The sequence below is a fragment of the Centrocercus urophasianus genome, unplaced genomic scaffold, assembly GCF_019232065.1.
Source record: "Centrocercus urophasianus isolate 14NV4802_14NV808 unplaced genomic scaffold, USGS_Curo_1.0 seq_10, whole genome shotgun sequence".
Taxonomy (NCBI): domain Eukaryota; kingdom Metazoa; phylum Chordata; class Aves; order Galliformes; family Phasianidae; genus Centrocercus; species Centrocercus urophasianus.
This window is the reverse complement of record NW_024884142.1, coordinates 4887431-4911152: the sequence shown is the minus strand read 5'-3', so window position 1 is coordinate 4911152 and position 23722 is coordinate 4887431. Positions and strand designations below refer to the sequence as shown.

At 39.5% G+C, this 23722-nt stretch overlaps 1 protein-coding gene across 2 annotated transcripts in view; it reads left to right on the top strand.

Annotated features, from left to right (window-relative positions):
• Positions 1 to 6749: 6749 nt before the first annotated feature.
• VSNL1 (visinin like 1) overlaps positions 6750 to 23722 on the top strand; it is a 45358-nt gene continuing 28385 nt past the window's right edge. The window contains exons 1-2 of one of the 2 annotated variants that reach the window (XM_042820196.1): positions 6750 to 6844; positions 10899 to 11061. In XM_042820196.1, coding sequence (XP_042676130.1) covers positions 10900 to 11061 — 162 coding nt within the window. In that variant the 5' untranslated portion in view covers positions 6750 to 6844; position 10899. Of the gene's footprint in view, positions 6845 to 10894; positions 11062 to 23722 lie in introns of both variants that reach the window. The other variant, XM_042820188.1, reaches the window with a different exon arrangement.

Here is a 23722-nt window from a genome sequence, read left to right as displayed (position 1 = left end):
AGGCCTGGAGGGACTAGTTCACTAGTTCAGACTCATGCATCCCCAGCCTTGACCTTCTTGCTCCAGTCTCCATTAACGATGCTAGTCACAGCTAAGAAATTACTTGAAGATCTCAGCTGTGATTAAACCTGTTGTGTGTCATGCTGTAAAATAACAAAGGGACAGCCTGTAAGGACAGGCTCCCTGCACAGGTCTCCTTGAGCTGACATGACAGCTGACTGTTCACTCTACTGGCTGCATGCAGGCTAGCATGGGTAAATGGGGAAGTTGACAGCTTGTTGGTAAGCATGGTGTAGCAGACCATCAACTGGTTCATCTAGGCCAAAAAAACCTTTTTTCTTTGCTAACCACCAGGTGCACAGCACTGTGCATGAACACGGGTTAAGGGAAGGCGTTGCTGAAGAGGTCCAGCGGGAGAGCCTATAGATAGAAGCCTGATGCTTAAATTTAGATGAGCAGGATTTCTCTGATGACTTTTTGCTCTTGACCAAGCAGGCTTAGGTTACAGCAGTCGATACTCTCGAAAGCATGAGTTCATGCTTCTTTGCTGTGAGATGTTTCCCAGCCTGCCTACATGAAAAAAGGTGCAAACAAGCTGTCAGGTAGCAAATCTTTCAAACTGTAAAAATCGAAAGCGACAAAAAAACTTTGTAATTCATACAAGAGCAATTAAGCACTTTTTGTTTGGAAATTATTTCTGAAGGAAACATTTTGAGGTTTTCTTCCGTGTTTCTTTTCTACTCAGTCATACTGCCAGTCAAACTTTAACTGCAGTTTTCCTGTTCAAGCAGTTTATGTGATTCATTTGCTCACTTTTTTCTGTGAGTAATGTGTTTGACCGCCCTTCAGTGTCCAGCTCGAAAGCGTAAAGCCATTGATTTCGTTCCGCAGAATCTTGATTCATCTTCTCAGTAATGTATTTCCTCTGCATTTAATCATGCTCCATCTGAAGCAGTCACAAGGGATAGTTCTGACGATTGGTTTATAATGAATTTGGAGCGAGCGGTGTGCCAATGGATCACTACCCACAACGTGAGCGCTTTGTTTAGACTCTGAAAGGGGTTTAGTAAAATAAAAAGCTGTAATCTGCTTTCCCGCTAACCTCTTCTGTTAATATCTATCATAATGCAGTCATGTGGTTTTTAGTAATGTAGCTGTTTAGCACTCAGGTCAAAGTCATCAGCTGTAAAACACTCATTCACAGTGGGCAGAGATGTGTGTGCAGAGGCAAACTAACTCCAGAGTCTGAAATGTGCTCTTTTCCTGCAGGGATGGAATGGAAACAAAAGATGTAAAATTTATCTATTTGTATTGGCTTGTATTTATTTTAGACCAACCTTTTACACAGTGTTAAGATGCTCACAGTGAAGTTTCTTCTCGAATAATATTGTATTTAATGCATATTTTTCTCATTCTTTGAGGCTGGGACTTTGGCTGACATCAGGGGCGCAATGAGAAGATATTCAGGAGCATGATCTCTGCACTTTGGCTGCTTAAAACTATTTCATTCTGGGGGACATGAAATGAGGGAAGAGCTGATTTTTCCACTATCTTGTTAGAAGTAAATAGCAATAAAGAAGAAGGCCTGTATTTGGTACACCAGTACACTGTACTTGTATTGGCATCCATCACACCTGAATAGAAGTTTTAATTCAGAGGAACAATCGACTCCAAAAATCTGCGTGCTTCCTAGTCAGCTCAGAAACAACATTTCAATTCTACGTTCTCCCTTGCTGATGAGCATGGTGGGATCTTTCTCACTTCAATTTAAGCATCTAAAGAACCAGTTTCACATCTAAGCGAGTTTGCCATGTGGCTTGTACAACCATCAGTAAGAAGGAAACACTTGTAGAGAGTGAATCATCCTGTCTTAAAATAGACATACATATATTCATCCTGCCTCTTACAGACTGCTTTCTCTGCATGGAGTGAATCACTCTGAAGATTGCTGGCCGTCTCCATTGACTGCAGAAGGACCAAAGACAACTAACATTTTAAATAGCTAGTGTTCAATGTGATTCATCCACCAGGGCAGGAAAGCAAGATGGTGATGAGGAATGTGGATAAAAAGTTTGTATCATGAGCAGAACTCCATGGTCCTAGAAAGGCAAGTGGTGACTTCAAACCCAAATTAGAATAAGACTGGAAGGTGAGCAAGAACTCTTAGTAAACATACAAATGTAGAGAATTTTGCTAATTTTCTCATATCAAGCATAAGGTTACAGTGACTAAACTAGCAGCAATGCAAACTGCTAGTAAATCAGACTGAAGTATGTGTGGAATGAAAACACGTATTCTTTTTCCAGAATACTGTCTGGAATAAATGAGTACTTACTTAAAAATGAACAAAACTTAAAGGAAAAAAAAAAAAAAGTGGTTGTAGGTAAATGTGGTCAAGGGCTATGTCTGAAGTCTAAGAAATCTTATCCCCAAGCATCAAGAATCAAGAAAAACAACATTTGAATAAACTCTGGTCTACAAATTGACAAAAAAATCAATTTCTCAGGCAGAGGCAATGCTGGTCTAGTTTGACATAAGAAAATTAGATGTGTTTCTTTATGTGTATTTATATATAAATGGGGTCCCATGGTTCCAAAAGAAGAGTGGAACTCACTCAGGAAAACTCTACTTTTCAGTTGTCAATTTTGCCTTCCAAACAAGCAACATTTGCAGCAGCTGTCCCAGAAGAGGTGGAATAGTCAGTAAGTCTCTGAAATACCTAAAAATCAGCTATTAAAATGCACATCTTTTAAAGATCAGTGCTGAAATGCAACTTGTTCCAGCGGGCATGTTGAATTCCTGACGTCCAGAAAGTCATAGATTTGAGGGCATGGAAAATCCTTCTGGAAGCTATAGTATCTAAAATAAAACCTCAGACCAGTCAATCAAATCACGTTCGATGTAAGGCATAGAACAAACTTGTCACAGAATCCAAAGCTCTACTGGTGGAACATTCTGGATGATCATACTAACCATTATGTAAATGTGGAAAGGTGTTTAGCATATGAATTAGTAGAAAAATGTGCAGTAGATGTACTGCAGTAATGAGGGCAAAATTTGAGAGAATAGGCCAGTTTAGAAAATATTAATCCAAATGCTGATAAATGAAACTTCTTCACAGCTCACATTCCATGTTACTTACTGATGACCACAGCTGATAGAGGCTGGGCCAGTAGCAAAATGAAACTATGGCAACAGATGCACTTACGTGTTTGTCTGACACTAACCATTAACAAGCATATTTATTGTTCCCTTCAGGAATGATTCTCTCAATTGTCTAGGAGATCTCAAATAGGTCACCAAATGCTGTCTGAATGCTGAGAAAGAGAAATGAACACGACAAAAAAAAAAAAAAAAAAAAAAAAAAAAAAGTTATTTTATGGCATAAAATGAAGCAAAAAAGAATTAAGGAGGAAAAGTTCAGTAAAAATTTTCTTAAGCTTGTAAGCCAATACTTTCTGTAGACATATGGATGCCCTCCTTCTGGTCTAAATAGAGAGAAAGAGCAAGTGAGGGAGAGATTTTGTCCCTGTCTGACAAGGGTAGAGCTAAGTGATAGAGCCTGAAGCTCTTTTGAGTTCTTTGTTCCTGTTGACCGACACAGAGGAGCCTCTGCTTTATGCTACAAATTTTCTCATGTGTCCACTTGCAAAGGAGAAAAGACAGTCATGGCATGCTGTGAGCAGTTTCCTAATCCTGATGAGGAGAGGAGCAGAAATAGTACCCTGCGATGTACATCAGATCACAACCTGCTGGCCTTGGAGTTGGGCTTTGATTAAGAGCCCTACTGTGACCCACAGGAATGGATCAACTGTGGAGTGACTGGTGTGTCTAGGGTTGCTCTCAATTTGCACATTCAAGTGTAAAGAGTTCCCATCTTGTTTCATTTCACACTCAGCAGAAAACAAATTCCAGTGCTTCCTCGTTTTTAATAAAATAAATCTAATTTCTGTTCCCTAGTCACCTAGAGAAAAAAAAAAAAGCCCTTCCTACCAGTTGTTATGTTAAAGCATCCTTCTTTGCAGCTTTTACCCTTTCAAATGTTTTTTTTTTATTATTATTATTATTATCATTGCTTGAATCTAATTGAATATCCATCTCATTTCAAATATCATTTAAAAATATATATATCTTTTCTTTTGCTTAAACCAAACTCTACTCTCCGTTTATTATTCAATTCAGTTGGATAATTGCATTCCTTAATGTCATTACCCTCTATTTTTCCCATTTCTTTTATGCAGAGAGATTGCAGGCCTGAATCTGATCTTTAGTAAAGTCAGTAGAGTAATCTAAAATAACTGGATTTATTCAGTTTTTACTGTAATGTAATGTTATCAGAAGCTAGCCTGTTTGTTTCAGACTTAGTTCATGGCTTATGTTATCAACAGAATGTTACGACTGTTCTGAACATCAGTATGGGGTTATACACATAAATTTTGCTTAATTATGTTTTTTCCACTGTTCCCTGGTGTAAACCAATATGTTTTGTGAAAATTTCCTAACAGGGCTTTAGAATTGTGTAAGGGGGAGACCTCTGCACTGCTTGTCCCTGTTGGTCTTCCACTATGTTGGTGCCTTCAAACTGTTGTAGTAATTTGATGCCACTACATCACAAGATCCTTACGGTATCATACAGCACTAGCAAGACTACCTTGTCTGAAGGATTGTCATCTTTTTCATGTGTTGGAGGTAGAAAAGGCATTCCCTGTGCAGAGTGGTTCTGCAGTGGGGTAGGGCATAGCTGGAGGTCATCCCTGCTTCATGCAGAATGGCTTGGAAATGGTGATGGTAGCTCAAGAGAAGAGATGCTTCACAAGTTGCCAAGGAAGCAGTGCTGTTGATAGGGTCATTACAATTGTAGCCCGTATGTGGGGTTTGGATGGGAAAATTCCTCTTCCACTCATACTCTTCTGGGGCTTTGGATGAGATTGTTGGCTTTTCTGTTTGTGACAGGATGGGGATCCAGATTTCTTCTGTGAAATAAACAGTAAGTGTATGTGAGGGATCGAAGCATCTGTGTGATTCGATAGCTGCTTCCATCCATCCTTCATGCCGACATTAGCAGAGAAAGGGCAGTGGCAGAAGAAGCCCGAGGAGAAAGGAACAATGCTGGGAGCTGTCAAGAGTTACAGTTCTTAGCAGCACATAGCTGGAAATTCAGTTAACAGCCTGATCAAAAATAAAGGGAAAATTATTCTGTTATTGTGAATTATATGCATAGTTCTGTGCTTTCCCCAGCATTTAATTGCTTTGGGTTTTGTTCCCCCTATATATCTGTGTATGTTGGAGTCTATACAGTGTTTAATGTACCATTAATAGATTTGTATTGTGTCAAAGATTGCAAAGACACCCACCATGCTTGCCTGCTTAGTGCCTGGATTTCACATGTAGTACCCAGGAGGCAGCACATTTGTGTAGGAGGTTGTGGGCTGGGAGTGGGCAGAGGGGTGGGGATGAAGCACAGCTTTCCTTCCAACCTAATGAGTGCCTGCCAGCACAGCTGAGCTGGCAAAGGGAGTGTTGTCATTTGCTTCTGGCATAGTCCACACGACTCATTCCCATTTCTCCGAGCCAGGCAAGAGCAAGAAAAATGTGTGCCTTACTAGAGGACTCGTTTAATGCACATACTCCATGTAGCTGCAGAGATGCTGATTGACCTTCTCCCTCAGGTCATGCAGGATGACTGGCAAAGCAAGAGCAGGAAACCAGCAGGTGTTAAAGCAGACAAAATGTACTGATAAGTTGGGGCAGTCCCAGTGCTTAGAGGCAGGTAGGTATCTGTGCCCAGGGTCATAGGTGAATCTGCTTGGACTCCTTTGGGGTCGATAAGGGGAGGAGGTGACTGTGGTCATCACCTCTAAGTGATCCTTTTGATTCCCAGCTACCTATGGAGGAAATTTAATGAAACTAGTCTACTGGGGATACCAATAGTCAAGCCGTATGTCTGCTACATTTCTCCCTAATTGTTTCACAGAGTCAGTGAGGTTGCAAGGGACCTCTGGAGACACTGTACTCCCTGTACTACCCTTCTCATGCAGGGTTCTCAGGCAGGACTTTGTGTATTGCTGGGGGTGGAGACTCCACAACCTCTTTGGGTAACTTGTACCCATTTAAAAAAAAAAAAAAAAAAAAGTTTTTCTACAGCTTTCAGAATTTCCTGAATTTCAGTTTGTGTCCATTGCCTCTTATCTCCCTGCTCACTACTAGTAGTGCCTCTCTCTGTCTTCTTTAAATACCCCTTGGGAACTTGCACATTGATAGGAGCCCCCCTGAGCCTTCCGAAATCCAGTGTGAGCAGCCCCAGCTCCCACAGCCTCTCTGTGTATGACATATGCTCCAGCCCCCTCCAACGCCCTACACTGGGGTCTCTCCAGCATGCTCAAGTCTCTCTTGTACTGGGGTCTCACAACTGGACCCAGAACTCCAGGTGTGCCTCACCAGTGCTGAGCGGAGCGAAAGAATCACTTCTCTCCACCTGCTGGTAACACTCTTAATGCAACTTGGTAAGAAAATAGTGTTATAGAACTGTGGTAAGCAAAGCAAGCAAGAAGGCAAAAAACTGGATTTTTGGAGACCTGACTGGACATTGTTGTTGCTGTCTTTTCAAAGGAATTTAGGTCCTTTTTTCAGCACAAAATATGACATCTTTAGCAGTACTATTTACTCTTCCATAGAAACAAGCAGAGTTCTATTTGTTTGCACTTGGTATCTTTCAAAATTGAAAACCTGCCGAGGAGACCAAAGGGGAATAGAGTGAAAGGGAAAAAGGAAGCAGGTGGGATTGGATCTGTGTTACCATCAGTTTGGAGTTATTTTGAAATCATTAAAGAGCAAAGGAGCTTCCGTAAGTCATGTTTTGCTATTGAAATTCAACTTTTCTTTTTTTTTTCTTCTGCTTAGGTTTTAATAATCAGAACTTTAATCTCATTATTAACTGATCTCACGCTGGTAATTCAGTACTAGCAAACCATGTGGGAAAGGCAGACTTGACGGACCTGTGTGGGAATAGCTGCAAAATACTTCAGGGAAAAGCCCTGCCGTTGGCCAGGGGATTTGGGTGATGGCCGTATGGAGAGCAGGGAGTTTTTAAACCTCGTGTGGAACATGGGGTAGCATTGCAGGAAAGATATTGAGCAAATGATTCATCAGGGGAGAACTGGAAGGCATGTTCGTGTTTTCCCTGCCTGCTGCTGGCACAGTCTGGGCTGCCCCAGGTTTGGAATCTGTTCTTTAATAAAATTCCAGCTTTTAAAACTGACCCTCCAAGTGTAAAAGCAGCCCTTCAGGTGCTGCTGTGTGACAGCCGGCGTCCTGCTGCCCTAAGCATTTCTGGGAGGACGATGTCTGTGGGTGGCTGATGCACTTCAGCCAAGAGGGTGTCTCTTTTAAGTTCAGCCTTTATTGCTGTTGCTGTGTGTGACACAATATAAGAGTTTCAGTATTTTTCTTGATCTCTAACCTGCATTGTATTGCTCTTGCTAATATTAATAAGCATTCTCCTACTAAAGAAATTTCACTGAGAACAAGCTAGACACCTTTACCCATACTCAAAACCACCCACCTCGCTCATTCATTCTTTATCATGAATTTTTCCCCCATACTTATTTGGAACCAAAGCATGTTGCCTTTTTTTTTTTCTCTTTATTTCCCCTCACTTTTTTTTGCTGATTAGAAAATGCAACAGAAAATGAATAACACTGCTTGAATAGTAACATTGCGTGGTTGGAAGCATGGAATTTGGAAGCAAATTTGTTTTTTGAAAGAATAAAATTTGCTAGACAAAGAAATGCTTGCAGAGTGACCTTTCCTCTTGAAGATTTAGTGATTGTGCAGCTGTGCTCTCCTGTATTTTCCTAATGCATATTCATAGATCTTCACAAGGAAAAAAAAAAAAAACAAACATGTTTGGGAAACCATGATTATAAGTTAATTAAAAGTAGTTTTCATTTTAGAGAATTAAATGTGTTGGCAGTGGCATACTCATTGCTAATGGGTGATTGTACTTTTTCAATAATAGTAAGGGATTCAATGAAACTCCAGAAGATGTTAGAATGTGATTAACTGGATAATCTATGTATTTGAGTTTTTATTCCCAAATAAGCTGGATCTCCCAGAGCCAGAAGTGTGCGTTTATATTTGATAATTATATGAGCCTCTTGAGCATTCTTACAGATTGTAATTCAATTCTGTAGGAAAAGAGCTTTGAATCGAGAAGAAAGAATGGGTGCCTAATTACAGGCAGGCACTGTGACCAGCTTGGTCAGCTTGTGCAATCCCTCATCTCAAACAGAGCAAGGCACAGCATGTCCCATACTGTACTGGAGCAGCAGGTAAAAGTACAAAGCCCATCAGTCCCAAATTATACCTTTTTCAAATACTGGTTTGTTTCTGTGGAACACTTTAGGAAGGTCTTTATTATAAAGCCGTGCTTTTCATTGATTTAGTAGAGGATGGAAGATTTTTAGGACACAATGAACAACCTGTGTCTGAACAAGAATCTTACCAAAACTAGAGGCCTGCATCACCAAGGCAGAAAAGCAATTGTCTCTCTGTATCTGATATTAGAAGAGGTTTCATATGTGGATGTTCGTCTAGCTCTTTATTCTTACATACATGCAGACATGCTCCATGTTTTGTGCCCACACTAGCAGTAATAACGTAGGAAACTGTGGAACAGGTTCTGTCTGCTTCCATCGCAGAACACAGTGAATGCAGACAAGTGTTTTTTACACTAGCAATAATAGAAAATCTGTCAGTCAGAAATACTGGATCTCTGCCCATCTGAAGATGCTTTTTTTTTTTTTAACACTGAGGTAAATATTAATGGGGCTAAAGATCCAAGTGAAATGAGATAGTTGAAAGCATACCTGGCTAAATTATGAGATCTAGAATCATAAATGGCCTGGGTTGAAAAGGACCACAGTGATCATCTAGTTTCAACCCCCTGCTGCGTGCAGGGTCGCCAACCACCAGACCAGGCTGCCCAGAACCTCATCCTTGAATGCCTCCAGGGATGGAGCATCCACAACCTCCTTGGGCAACCTGTTCCACTGTGTCACCACCCTCTGTGTGAAAAACTTCCTCCTAATATCCAACCTAAACCTCCCGTGTCTCAGTTTAAAACCATTCCCCCTTGTCCTATCACCATCCACCCTCATAAACAGCCAATCCCCCTCCTGTCTGTACACTCCCTTCAAGTATTGGAAGGCCACAGTGCTGTCTCCCCAGAGCCTTCTCCAAGCTAAACAATTCCAGTTCCCTCAACCTTTAGAAGCTGCCCTGTGAAACTACCTAAGGCAGTTGCTACAACTGATGAGAATTTTTAAGGATCCTCTGGGTCCTAAGCAAAGCACCTTATGACTGGTAATATTGTTTAGAGAAGGAAGAAAAGAAGGCAAAAAAAGGATGGGGAAAGTGTTCTACATGCCATAAATTGCAACCCGCCATTCAGCATAACAGCCAGTTACTAGACACCTGCACGTGCAGTTAGGCCTGTGGGAGTTAACAGAAAGGTCTAACTCTCCAATGTTTGTGCTGAAGTGACCTTTGTACTTTCCAAAGACTGGATTTCTCAATTTTGTACGAGCTGAATGCTTTGTAGAACGACATTGCCCTTCTTGGTGCTAGGGATGCTGCTGGTGGCATGGCACCTGGGGATGTATTGGTCATGCAGAAGTGGGGAGGAATGAGAAGCTTTGTGCCTGATCAAGGATGGTTCCTGTGAAGTTTTCTAAACATACTGATTTGCTGGAACAGAACAAAGTACCTCTTTCTGAGGGAAAGAAACTAAACATAGAAATAGGAGAAGATGCCAGAAGCGATAGATTAATATCAGCAGTGGGTGATGCTGTGGACTAGAAACCAATGCATTCAGTGCAATGCTGTCACTAGAGACAGATGCTATACTGGAAGATAAAAATGGAAATGCTAAGCTAGGCTCAGGCAAGAAATTATTCATCTCTTTGCAGCACTGTACAGGACAAGTTAAGTACCGTGTGTCATGCAATTACAAAGTAACTAAGAGACATCTCCTGTCATGAGCTAACTGTAGTTCAGTAGTACTGGAACAGGTTAAAGGAAAGGATTTCTTAACAAATTATCTCTAAAGCTATCTCTAAACAAAGGTCAAAATCAGTATCTCTGAGAGTTCTGTACTTACATATGCAAACATGCATATTTTGTGTTTCTGTGTGTTTTGTATCCATGAATGCAAGGTGCGTATGACAAATGTGATGGATACCTCTGGAGTTAACAGTGATGCTGTCTGTGTCATTGCTTCCCCACGGTGCAGCCTCTCAACAGCCCTGTACCTGTGAGGAGTAGCTGCTAATGCCAATGTCACATCAGAGACATTGTCAAGAGAAAGATTCTGTGGACATCCCTGAATATGTGAAAAGTTTTTGTTACATTAAAAAAAATAAAAAATGAAAGAAGTGAAGTCAATGTTTTCAGCTTTCGTATGAAGAAAAGCTAAGAATGATAAGAATCACTAATATGGAGGCAACTTTGTGATGTGGTAGTAGCACTACAGAAATGAGATAGTACTTTCCAAAGGATGGGGAATCATCTCACCAAACCAGAAAGAAAATCTTTCACTTAGGTGATATTGTTATTAAAGACAAGATATTTCTTTTCATCATTAATTTGAAGGTAGATGAGCCATCTGTGTCCAGGCCTTGAATGATAGATGTACGTTGTATTTTTCACCATTTCATCCTCTGATGTTCAAACATAGCCTAGCTTCCTGTTCACTGGGGGAATCTGTAAAGCTGTGTTTGACTAAAAGGAGCAGTGAGTGACTGCAAAACAAGTGATGCGTTTGAGTTTTGTCCCTAATCGAGTTTAAAATGATCACTGCAACTTGGCTAATTATATTAATTTATTTCTTCTTAAGGCAGAATGGGGAAACAGAATAGCAAGCTGGCCCCTGAGGTGATGGAAGATCTGGTGAAGAGCACGGAGTTCAATGAACATGAGCTAAAACAGTGGTACAAAGGATTTCTAAAGGACTGTCCAAGTGGTAGGCTGAACCTTGAAGAGTTTCAGCAGCTTTATGTAAAGGTAAGTTATTAATTTCCTCCTGTTTGGCTTTACAAGAGGTTACAAGTGGTGCAAAGCAGCACATGGTCTTGAGCTGCCCTTCTTCTAGACTAAGGAATTCCTGGGAGAAGCAGTGGTGAATATAGAGAGGTTAATAGGAAGCATTGCCCTCACAGTGCCAACTCTTCTGATAGCTACGGTAACAAAAAAAACCTGTGGGTTATGCAAAGAAATGCACTTTCTGTAATTTACGGGCCTGTTTCACCTTCAGTGAGTGGCTGCAGTTCAGTTCAGTAATCCATACACTGCCTGTGTAGTACCACTGGAATATCAACCCTGTGACTGATGGACCTACACTGTCCTTCTGTTAGTTCCAACAAAAGCTGTGAGCTGTTGTGGCAGTGTGTCCTGCATTATGCACTTTGTACAAAGAATTTCCTTCTCTAAATTTTAAATGCTGCCTTTGTTTTTTCCCTACTGTGTCTTGACAGGTATGAAAGGAAAGCCAGGTTGCTCAGTTTATTTTCTTCTAATTCTTTATTATGTTATCAAATGCAACGTAGCCTTTTCCTTATATTTAGTATGCATTTAGTCTGTAACAAGAAGTGCATGGGGGCTGCATTAAAAGTGTGTTCATGTTACAAAGATAATTATATTTTAATTCAGAATCGAGTGTCTGCCTGAAGGTCAGAGACTTCAAAGTAATTTTAATTAGGAAAATACAGGATAGCAGTGATGAAGAATAGGATCAGAACAGTTCATAAATACAATGTCAGGCTGAATAAAATTTTAAAAAAGCTTTTCAAATGTGAGTAGATAATACTGAGTAAACTGACGATTTCTGCAGAGGAGTGGGACTGTCTTTTTCCTTAAACATGTACTAGAGCCCAATCCTGAAATTCTTCAGCCCTGAATCAGATGACTGTAAATTTTCACCTAGCTCCTTCTTTTTAATGAGTGCCCTCGCAAAAACTGTTAACTTCAGCTTACATAAATAAGCCTCTGTCTACATATTTTAATATTAATGGCTAGAGATGTTGCCTCACAATCCTTTTCTTAAAAAAGACTGACTTTTTAATAACTGTTATTTTCAGTTGAAAGAATTTTTACTGCCTCAGGTATTGTGCTTGTTATTGACTGATAATTTATAGCTTCTATTTTGAATAGTACTTGGTGTACAGTCCTGAGATTAGACATCTAATAATTTCTCTTACGTATTTCTGAGGAATGTAAATGGCCTCTATAAAATATTCCCAATAAAGTAATAAATTATGTCAAGTGTTTAACTTTTTAGAAATCATAATTTTCTTTTTGGGAAAGCTGCTTATTGATTGATTGATTGATTTATCAACGATTTTGTGTGTTTTGAGGGATAATTTCTTCCAAAATAGCTCGGAGCTGCTAGGACTTCCTCCCTTCAACAGGCTGTTTGAAGTGTTCACAGATAATTCACGAGATACTTCACTCATCAGAGAGTAATTTCAGTATTAAATTTACAAAATGGTAGTGCAAAATGTGAAATGAAGAGTACAAGAGTACTGAAATTTGGAGATAGCCGTGTATTCATAGGGAGCTGTAGTATCTGGCTTTTAATTTTATGACCTTACATATTTTTAGAAGTGTACACCAAATAAGATGGTCTCCCTTGCTTTGGTAGTTATGCTTTGTGAGATCTGCTCTGTAATGTCGCTGTCATATATTTATTTCCAATTTGCAGAAGAGAAATACGATTAGCTGTAGTAAATCCAGGCATTTATTTCTCCTTCTGACGCAGAATTTCTTCTAAACTAATGGCCTTTGGCTGTCTGAGAATGGGGACCTCTTATCTGTAGGGTTTTCTGCCTGGTAGCAGACAAAAACCCAAACTCAACATTTAATCTTTGCGGGGGAAACCACCAACAGGAGATCCAAACATTTATAACATTTCAGTTCCTTTAATGAGTAGTTGGGGTAAAAAGGTATGAAGCTCATTTTGCTTCATAATTTCTCTGTGTGAACTTTTAGTGGGAGAGATGACATTTTAGTTCTTGGCCGGAAAAGGATATTATTGAAGAAGATTTCTATAGATTTTCACATGGATTGGTAAAAGAGTGTTGGCCATTGTACTAAGATGCTAGGGAAGTTCTTTTCTTGTACTCATATACAATGGAAGATATGTTCAGCTTAAGCAAAAAAAAAAACAACACGTTTTAGGATTCACGGGAGCATTATTTTAAAGTGAATGTCCTGATTATCTCGTTACTATTTATTTTATTTTATTTTATTCTATTTTATTTTATTTTATTTATTTTTTACATAGTCACAGAGTGAGTGCACAATCCTAGGGCACAGAAGCTGTGGTTTTGTGGATGAAACTTTTTTAGAAAATGCATCCTGGAATCACACCTGATGTATTGCTGTTTTTAGTGCCTGCTCATAGGCATGCACTTCCTTCATAGATCCAGGCTAGCACTGGTCTGAGTTAAAGCATCCAGAACGTGTGTGATGTGGATGTCAGGTCCTCAGCACAAACTGTTTCACTGCGTATTTGTGTCGATAGTACTGTGCTGTTTACTGATGTAGATGAAGACTGTATTGACTAAAAGGGGGAATTACTGTAGCTTGGCATGGAAATGGTTGCTATTGAAGTTTCCATTAGGAATACAAATCAGGCAGTCCTTAAAATAAATAGCAGTTGTGCAAATGGACTATACACAAAAATTATTTGCAGCACTTTAAGTGTCAGTGTTTATAGAAAATATTTCATCAAGAACAATCGTTTAAATAAACATCAAATAAGAGGAAATATAATTGTTACTGTTGTATTTTTAGCATTGTTTGTAGTCTTGTAGGTTCATCAAAACTTCTGGTATGCTTTTTGGTGCACAGATTCTTGTTCAGATGCAGAATCTTTGGCCAGTTCTTAGGTCTCATGTCAAATTCCAAGGTGCTGAATTATTTGAAGGCTTGTACAATTTTTGAGTTAATTTCCTGATGACTTCTTTATGCACTATAGGCCCAGAACCACCAAGAGATTTAAATACTGCCCCACGTTAGCTGCCCCAGCAGCCTACACAGAGCATGGCAGCAGAAGAAACTCGTGGATACCATTCTGAGAAAGTTAAACATCAAGGCAGGTTGACATAAGCCAGTATGCCAAAGCAAAACCGCAGGGTAATGCTCAGGACAGGAATGTGTATGAGGCTCAACATTTCTTCAGGGTATATGCATCTGTTTCCATGTGGGAGTGGTGGCCTTTAAGCCTTTCCTGCAGAGAAATATCTAGGACATTGGAAGTCAAAGCAAAATCAAGTGACTGGAGTCCTTTTAACTTTTTCTCTTAAGGAAGGCAATATGAGAGCCTTATCTTTACCACTCTGCTTTAAGTACTCTTCAAGCTGTAGGAAATCTGGAATCAATTAGCATGTCTCTGTAAGGAGTTTAAATCTGCTAATACTCCCCCTGCATCCTTTCTCTACCCATGATGAAATGAGTCCTTCTGGTCTGCTCACAGCACTCCAACCAAACTCTTGCTGCTAGAAGTAGTATTAAGTATCTTAGTGGGTCTGTGGACAGTCTGGTAAACATAGTTTGAATCTCCAAAGTGAATGTTCTAGCCATTAAGCTAAATCCTTGCTTGTTTCCTTCTTGTTTTTATGGTTATTGTTTTGGTTTGGTTTGGTTTTTTAGTTGTTGCTTTGTTTTTTATTCTAAGAACTCTTTAGTTCTTCTATCTTATGTAAAACATCATTAGCATTGTGGGCAGAGAGATGAAGGAATTAATATGCAAAATTCTCATTAAAATGAAAGATACAAATAAAACATGCTGGACTGTTCCCATCATTATTTAGGGTTTCTTTCAGTCCAGAGGGCCAAATAAATTTTGCTTCAGATGTTTTGAAATCACTGGGTTTGGATGAATATGCCCTAGAGTGTGCAAGTGTGCATAAACAGTAGTAATATTCACAGGAATTATGCACGTTTATTAACTGGAAAATAGGCCTCTATATTGTGATACTTGTTGGAACTAGGTCACTGGACACGAGAAGTATATCATCTGGATTATTAACAACAGAAACAAGCACCAATGGTCCCCTACCTGGAAGGGTAGGGCTGAGAGTCACAGTATAATGCAAGCTAGCATTAAATAAAGTGGGTTGCTCAGTGAATTTATTGCACATCTATTATTTAGCTAGATTTTGGGGCTTTATGGATAGCGTGTAACTGAAAAATATAGTAATGCCATTTGATAAATTACAGTCAAATAGCTGTCTTATTTTTGGTTTCTATCTCATATTTCCTGCCTTGAAGGGAATTGATTTCTAGTTGCTCATTTTAATGTGCATAAAAAAAAGACTCTCAAAAATCTGTTGAAATGTAAATGGGTATATTTGCATCTTCTTCTTCTCTATCCAAATTTTCAAGATGGAGTAGCATCCTTCTGAAGAGGGCATATTGCTCCTTGAAATATTAGGTTACAGCTGCATTTCAGACTCAGTGCATGTTAAAAAGTGGAAATCCAGAACAGCACAACTGTGCTTGCAGATGACCTGAGCATAGATGCAGTTCCTCTGGTAAAAGCTGATTTTCCTGAGATATATCTCTGTTAACTGGAAGAGCTGTGCTGATTTTGCAAGTGCCATCTGACCACTGAAGTTATCCCTGTAACAAGAGTAATTTTTAGGAATGCTATGCCAATACTGCTGTATTGCTAAAGATCAGGCAGATTATTAAAAAAATTGATGTATCTACTGATATATTGATTTTGTATATGCTGTTGATACTTTCCAAAAAATGACATTCACAGTGCTTGCAGTCTTCCTGGACAACATGGTAGTGTGTTCCTGCACAGTAGGGCACATAATGCTACCTGCAACTCAGAAAACCACATGCGTATGTCTTTATTTGTAAATAGGATTCTAGAAATCGTTAAATAGGTTAATAGTACTCCTGTGTTATTGAATTTTTTAAATTGATATGGGATAATAAAACCATTATTGTTACATTAGAGTCAATTAGAAATAGCATTGGATGCAAACTAGCAAAGCAAAGAATATCTCTGGTACAGGGCCATTACAGGATGGCTCTGCAGGAAGCAGCACGTGTAGTAAGAAATAGGAGTTAAGGTAGCGGCATCAGTGAATGGTTTGCTTGGTGGGAGGACTGTAGAACAATCTGCTAGGTGAAGATGCTTAAGGCATTCCTCAAATATTTAGTCAAAATCTGCATATTTGAGAGAACTATACACAGAATAGTTAGAAATATATGATGCTTAAAGAGGAAAAAAACCTTTTAGAAGAACTACAATTGAAGTTTTTGAGAAAGGAAAATTAATATAGCAGAACTGAAAAGAGGAAAACAGTCACGACAGTCCACGAGGGTGGATAGTGATAATTCTCATCAGTTGTAGCAACTACCTTAGGTAGTTTCACAGGGCAGCTTCTAAAGGTTGAGGGAACTGGAATTGTTTAGCTTGGAGAAGAGAAGGCTCTGGGAAGACGTTAGTGTGGCCTTCCAATACTTGAAGGGAGTGTACAGACAGGAGGGGGATTGGCTGTTTATGAGGGTGGATGGTGATAGGACAAGGGGGAATGGTTTTAAACTGAGACACGGGAGGCTTAGGTTGGATATTAGGAGGAAGTTTTTCACACAGAGGGTGGTGACACAGTGGAACAGGTTGCCCAAGGAGGTTGTGGATGCCCCATCCCTGGAGGCATTCCAGGCCAGGCTGGATGTGGCTCTGGGCAGCCTGGTCTGGTGCTTGGCGACCCTGCACGTAGCAGGGGGTTGAAACTAGATGATCATTGTGGTCCTTTTCAACACAGGCCATTCTGTGATTCTGTAAAGTATTGCTGAAAAGCAAATGTATTTGCAGTCCAACCTTGAAGACTGATTGGATTGTGATAAAGTTAAGACCAGAAGAGACGAGAATTGCTCTTCATACACAACTTGGTTTATATTTAAAAAAAAAAAAGATACGGTCTTGCTGCCCTCTCACCTTCCTAGCAAACTGCTTTTCCTATTTTTCCTCCTCCTCTTTTTCCACGTAAACACAAACAGTCAGGTGCTCTGCCAAAACGCAGGCCTTCTAGAAAACCACATAAAAGATTTGTTATATATTTCAAACAGAAGCTGAGATTGTGCTGTGCGAATTTTCAAACAAAGGCCCAGAGTGCTCCTTCCACATAAAGACAAAATCAGACAAACCCCAAAGGCAGTGTTAACTTTGAAGCTTGACTGAACGATTTGGGGAAGGGGAGGATGCTGGTAACATGCCTTTCTGCTGCATTTCTTCTTGCACACATCCCAGGAAAAACACTGACTGGAAGTCATTTTGTGGAACATCTTTTGAAGTCTGTCTTTAGTATACAAAGCTTTAAAGATGAACAACTGTACTGAAGAATAAAATACAGTAAGAAAGCAAATTAAATTTACATTTAAGCTACAAAGTAGAATGAGAACAGTAATTAAGAGGACTGGCACGCTGCATAGTGAACTCTTCTGTAATTGTGGCCATTGAACACAGCATTGGGTACTAAGAACCTTCAACAAGGTAGAATAGATTCACTTCAGGTTGAAATCTTAAACTCACTGAAACTAATGAGATTTTTTATTCCTGATCTTTATTAGAACTTAGAACTGAGCTCTTGAAATTGTTTGTCACCCTGAGTCCTGGCAAGTCTGGTGCAAGCTTCTTTAAAATCCAGTCCTGAAAGCTGGATCTGGTGTATGGAGTGCTCCTCTCCTGAAGTATAATAACAGACACAGTACTAAATGTCACTGAAGGAAGCAGTTATTTAAAAGCTGAATCTGAATGGGTGAGTGGTGAGTGTAAGGGTCCTGACATTATTAGAAGAGCAGTTTTGGAGGCAAGAAGGAGAAATTCATTTATTTTTATAGTATTATGGATAGTGTCCAGGCCTGTGGAATGAGCCCTGCTGATAACAGTTCAGTTATGTATGCTGACACCCCTTCCATGAGAGGAAAGAGGGATGGTCACAGATCCATAAAGCTGTCTGAAGGCATCTCCAGTGCTTGGAAATCCCAAATGTGTGGGGTTTGAAGGATTGGATAAAACCTCTGATTATTACTAAGTATTGAATAGTGCAGTGGTTGTGTGTGATTCCTGAAGTGTCTAAACTAAAATGGTGTCCAAAAGATTGAAAAGAATATGTCCGTCAGGGCAAGGCAGTCCAGCTGAATGCTTAAAAACCTCACCACGTACATGCATCCCTAGTTTACAACTTATAGTGATAGAAGAAGCCAGTCTGAATAAATTCTCCAGCAACAGCATGTAAATCACTGCTTTTGTTCTTTTATTGTTATTATTTTTGAGGTAAGCTAGACGGTTCCAAAAAATTCTCATGCCCTTTTATAAGGAACTTTGTTTCTTTATGGCTTAATTTTGCTTTGTGTTGGATTCCTTCAAAGAAACCAAAACAATTGAATTTCGAATGCTGTAATTATTTCTGTAGGAAAACACTGCATTCATGAATACAGTTATGATTCCCCTGAAGGATAATACAGAAAGTGTGGTGCAGCCATGAAGGAGACAGCCACTTCTAACACCTAAATGTCAAAGACTTCCAAAAAAAGACCAACAGCAAACAACCCGTGGTCAGAGCCAGGTTTCAGAGCTGTCATGGTGTTCAGGTTTAGTGTTTCTTGCACTGGTACTTATTTTAACAGTATTAAGGTAGTCCTTGGCACAGTTGTCAGGACTGATCAGTAGTTCACTGCCTTTCTGAAACCTGTTACAAAACTCAAGTAATTTGGACTTCTTCCCCCCTGAAACTTTGTGTCTCCTTGCTCCCTTCATACCACCTCAGGGTTTTCCTTCTCATCACAAGGCAGGCTGCTCACAAACTAGTGTAAACCCCTCAGGTCTGCATAGTGAGAGGCTTTAGTGATATTAAGTGTCTTTTTTTAAGATGTATTCTTTTCTTTAGCAATCAACTACAATGAAATCTCTCTGTATTACGTATGGGTAGTCAAGAAATCAGTGTCTGAATCACTTGCTTGACGTTGCCCTTTGTTTCTTTGGCAGTTTTTTCATGTGTTGAACTATAAGTAAAGTCCTTCATTTTATTTCTTTGAAGTAAGGTGATTTGTTTCTTACCCTTCCTATCACATGGTTTGGGAAAAGGTTTCTTTGTCTTGTGGGGAGCATACATGCACATCATAGCATTGTATTCATGACCAGTAGTAGTATCAGAATCTGCTTCCATTATCTCACTTACACACAAACACCTGAAAACCACTTTCTTGTTTCGTAAGACATAAATGAAACGAAGGGTCTCATTCAGAACCTGGGATTCTGAATGAGTCCCTTCACTCCAAGAGTGCACACCACATCTTCAGCCCCATTCTACTCTCTCCTATCCAGTGAATACGTCATTCCTTTAGAAAACTACCTTAGTAATAATAAATTTCTGTACTTCCCAGACAGATATTTGTGAGTCGCTATAAGTGGGTAGGAATACTCCAAAATTATAGGACCTCAATTAGTTTGGAACACTGCGATGGCTAGCCATTGCATCTCAGCTTGCATCATGTGCTTGTGGTGTTAGACATGGCATGTCACAGTTAGCACTGCAGTGCATACTGCTGTGGGTAGCTGTAGATATGCAGGCAATGAAATGAGAGGTGTTTTAAGAGGGTTCTGGGCTATGGAGAATCCTGGAAGCTCAGCTGGTTGTTAACTTAAATTCAGTTTTTGTCGTCGTGTAGACAATGGTTTAGATTCCAGTCAGGTTCCTACTAACCATAGTCTGAACATTTCCAGTACCTTGGGATATCAACTTTATTTCTCTTCAATGGGAGTAAATTTCCATCTTTTTGTGTTTAATTAAAGCTCATAGGAATAGACTTTTCACCAACAAACCTATTGATTGCTGAATTGATGACTTACCGCTACTTGGCATGAGAATTAGCTATCTTAATTGTATATTCAGTCACAAACAAAACAAAATGAGAAAAAAACCATGTGATGTGGAAGATAAAGTAATCAACACAAGGAAATTCAGATGAGAAGAGACTGTTGCCATTTTGCAGAAATACAAATGAAGCATTTTCAGAAGAGTTAGGTGTGAACTCCAACTGTATAAGAAGCCATGAAACTTGGCTGTCTGGCTGCATTGATAGCCCAGAATTGAATAATCAGTTTTAAACAGAACCTCCTTGCAGTCCACAGAAACAGCAGTATAGGCAGAACACTACAGTTCACCTCAAAGTGAGTATCAAAGTCCATTTGGGCTAGTTTAAAAAAAAAAAATAAAAAAATAAAAATTTGTAACAAATTAATTGAAATAAGATTGTATATGAAGCTTGTCAGCATTTTTCAACAGAAGCTTATTTAATTACCAAGTTATTTCTAGGTACTTGTATCCCTTTGGAAGAATATGTCCTAGAAATACTGTTATTCCTTAGTAAGAAACTACACATCCGTATGCATACTCATGGCTCATCACAGCTTTCTTTGAAGGTTACTCACTGTTTTGCTTCTTCTTGTCAAAACGATCATGCCAAATACCTAAGAACTGCTTAAAAATAAGGAGCCTTTCATGTTTGCACGCTCCAGTTTGCAGTATTTTGTGTGTCCATGCTGACTACGTCTGTGCTCTTCTTATTACACCTTTTTGGTAATGGAAACGGTTTTAGTTGTGTTGGTGTTTGTTAATGTAGCAATGAACAGTGCCTGATTTTATAATGCTTGTCAGTGCAGATGGTTATGTCATTAATGAAAACCAGATACTGTGCAGTGAAAGCCTTGCAGGTAAAGCCCACAGATGACTTCAGAAGCCAACCTCCCTCCTATCATTGTTCTTTTTCACTGGAATACACTCCAGCCAGCTGTTTCTCAGCCAGCTGTTACACAGCGGTAGCTGGGAGGTGATGTTCTTTGGATGTGGTCCCAGGGAAATGCTTGTGTCCTCGGTTCCCTTCAGAGTCTTCCTGCCCACATGCACACGCCTTTGCCCTAGAAGGAAGGGATGCAGATGTTCCTCCCACTAAATCACAGCTTCTCGCTTTCTTTCTCACAGATGCTGGTCAGGTGCTGTGCCCTCTACTTGATTAGCATGATTTAGAAGTAAAACACATCTCCTTTCCTCAGGGTCCAATTTCTTCAGTTCATTGAGTCCCGTATTACATGTAAGCTGGTAAATCTGTTACAAACTTAGGCACACATTAAACTTCTTCCAGTTTCTTGATGAGAACAAGTAACTTAGATAGTGATCCACTGCCTTGAGTTCACACTTGCATAGCGGTGACCAAATCCCAAAGCTGTCTTGCAGGAATACAGCCCTACTATTTTGTGCACGTATAGAGGTACAGAAAGCTAAGCATCAGCATTACAGTCGTGGTACTGAACACAATTTCCTTCTCATCTTTTTTGTTGCTCATTTGTGCAGGAAATTTGTGACTCTCCATTTATTGCTTTAGAACTTCATGGTTCCCAGTATTTAACTCCTTTAAATATAAAGTCTATACATGATTTTTTAATACTTCAGTGACACTTGGTCTGAGAAAGGTAAACGTACTGAAATTCAGTATTAGGTAGTTCTTAAAAAGTCAGCTAAAAGAATGCAATTTAAATTGTGACCAGCTCTTCAAAGCTTATCTAGTGTCTTATATTTTTTTTGAGCTGGAAGAACTGCTGGTATCTGAAATATGATTCTGAATATGAGAGTTCATAATGGAAATAGTTACATTATTTAATTGTAAGGATGCTATATTAATATTGGCTTACTGAAGCAATTATTTATCTATCAATTAGTTCTTGCTACAGACAAATATAGTGTGTAACGTGGGTTGCCCAACAAATTGCTGTCCTTTTGTTAGTACTGCCAAATCCGCACTGCAAATTAGCCCCTATGGTCTATTAGTCCGTCTGCTCATTTATTTTTAAGATTCTTTTCCCCTGGAGTTTTCCTGCATGGCAGGCAAACAATGTTTAATGGGCCTGATTTTATTTTCACAGGCATAAATTCTGGAGTTGTTCTCATGCTCATGCACGGCCAAGAACAGGGAGAATAAGTATCATCTCTGTTTCCAGCATCTACTAAGCTGGGGTGTCCTTGAAACGTGAAAGAACATGAAAGAGAGTATATGGTCTAAAAGAACACGTGTGGAAACCCCGTCTTTACTCTTTGAAGATTAAGTAGAAAATCTCCAGCAGGTTCAGGGCAATAAAGCTGAATAAAAAAATAATTCTAACAAAAATGGAGGAAATACGGTCTTTGTATGAAGCAGTTTCTGGTAAAGTCATACACCTCTTTATTACCTCTTTCTGTAAGAATAATGTTTCTTCAGTGTAATCAAATCTGTTTCCAAAGACAGAATTTAACACGCTCTTTATAAAAAATTACATTAACACCTAGCCAAATGTATTAAAGGCTTTTAGAAATGATTAATTTGGCACACAAACTTCTAGTAGGATCCTGTAGAAGGGAAATGTCAGTGAGAAATTAGCTCTTGAGCTCTATCCAGCAGGCAGTTGTCAGTGTGAGGTGAAAGAACCACATTCTGGCTCCATCCAAGAGTGGAATTTTTCTTGCACAGGCACAATAAATACAGTTTTTTGCTAGAAATAAAGAGGCTGCCAAATCAATCTATCTGAATAAAAATTATGTTGTGCTTTGCATGTGGGAAAAGTGGTCAAGAACAGTTAATCCCTATGAAAACAGTATCTGTGCTTTATCTCCAACTGGACATGCTTGCAGGCAGTTTTCAGTTACTTGTTTCCATTTTCTATACATGCACCCAGTGTTCTTTATTTGCACCGGATTATTCATCTCAATTGTGGTTGGGTTTTTTTTTTACTCTCATCTATTTTGGGTACATGGCCATGCTTTCTTCATATTACCAAAATAATGTGGACGATTTCTCATCTAGATTTGTAGAAATGCTGTCCTACATATTTGCTGCAAAAGCAAGTACGCAGTCCTAAGAGGACCGCTTATTTTGGTGGGATGGCAAATATTACTGCCCAACTACAACACTGATCAAGTACACTCTTTTCTCTTCTGCTTTCCTTTTATATGCAGTAAAAACGTGGAATGGTGTAAAAATCCCACGTGTGGTGTGAGTGAGTCAACACAGCTCTCTAGTGAAGCGTTTGGTGCAGACTACGAGGGGATTCATTCTCTTCTGGTTTTCACTGTCAGCATGTTGGTGTAATAGCTGGGTCAGCAGACAGCTGAAGTTGTGTCACTGCGCAGAGAAGAATGCACATCTTGGAGCCAAGAGCAAGGGGAAAAAGAAACAAACACAAAAAAACCATCAAACTTTTTATGAGAAAAGGAATCTGATCTCTCAGTGGAGGAGGAGCTTGACCAAAGTGAGAGTAGTTCTTTAGTATGATCAGCAATGGACTAAAAATGCACTTTTTGAGTTCTTGAAACTCATACATTTAGGGCCTCAATTCTTGTCATTTCTGGGTAGAAACAGAATGCAGTATGGTAAAGAAATAGATGTTTTATGCCCCAAGGAGCAAAATACCCTTCCTCTTCCTGAAGTGGGACAGAAGATGCAACCTTGTCATCTCCAGGTTCCTGCACAGTCCTAATTGTCAGGCATACAGAGTTCTGCATGCTCTATCCCTGTCTTTTTTTTTTTTTTTTTTTTTAACTGGACTTTAAAGAAAAAAAAAACAACCCTTCCCTTCCCTTCCCTTCCCTTCCCTTCCCTTCCCTTCCCTTCC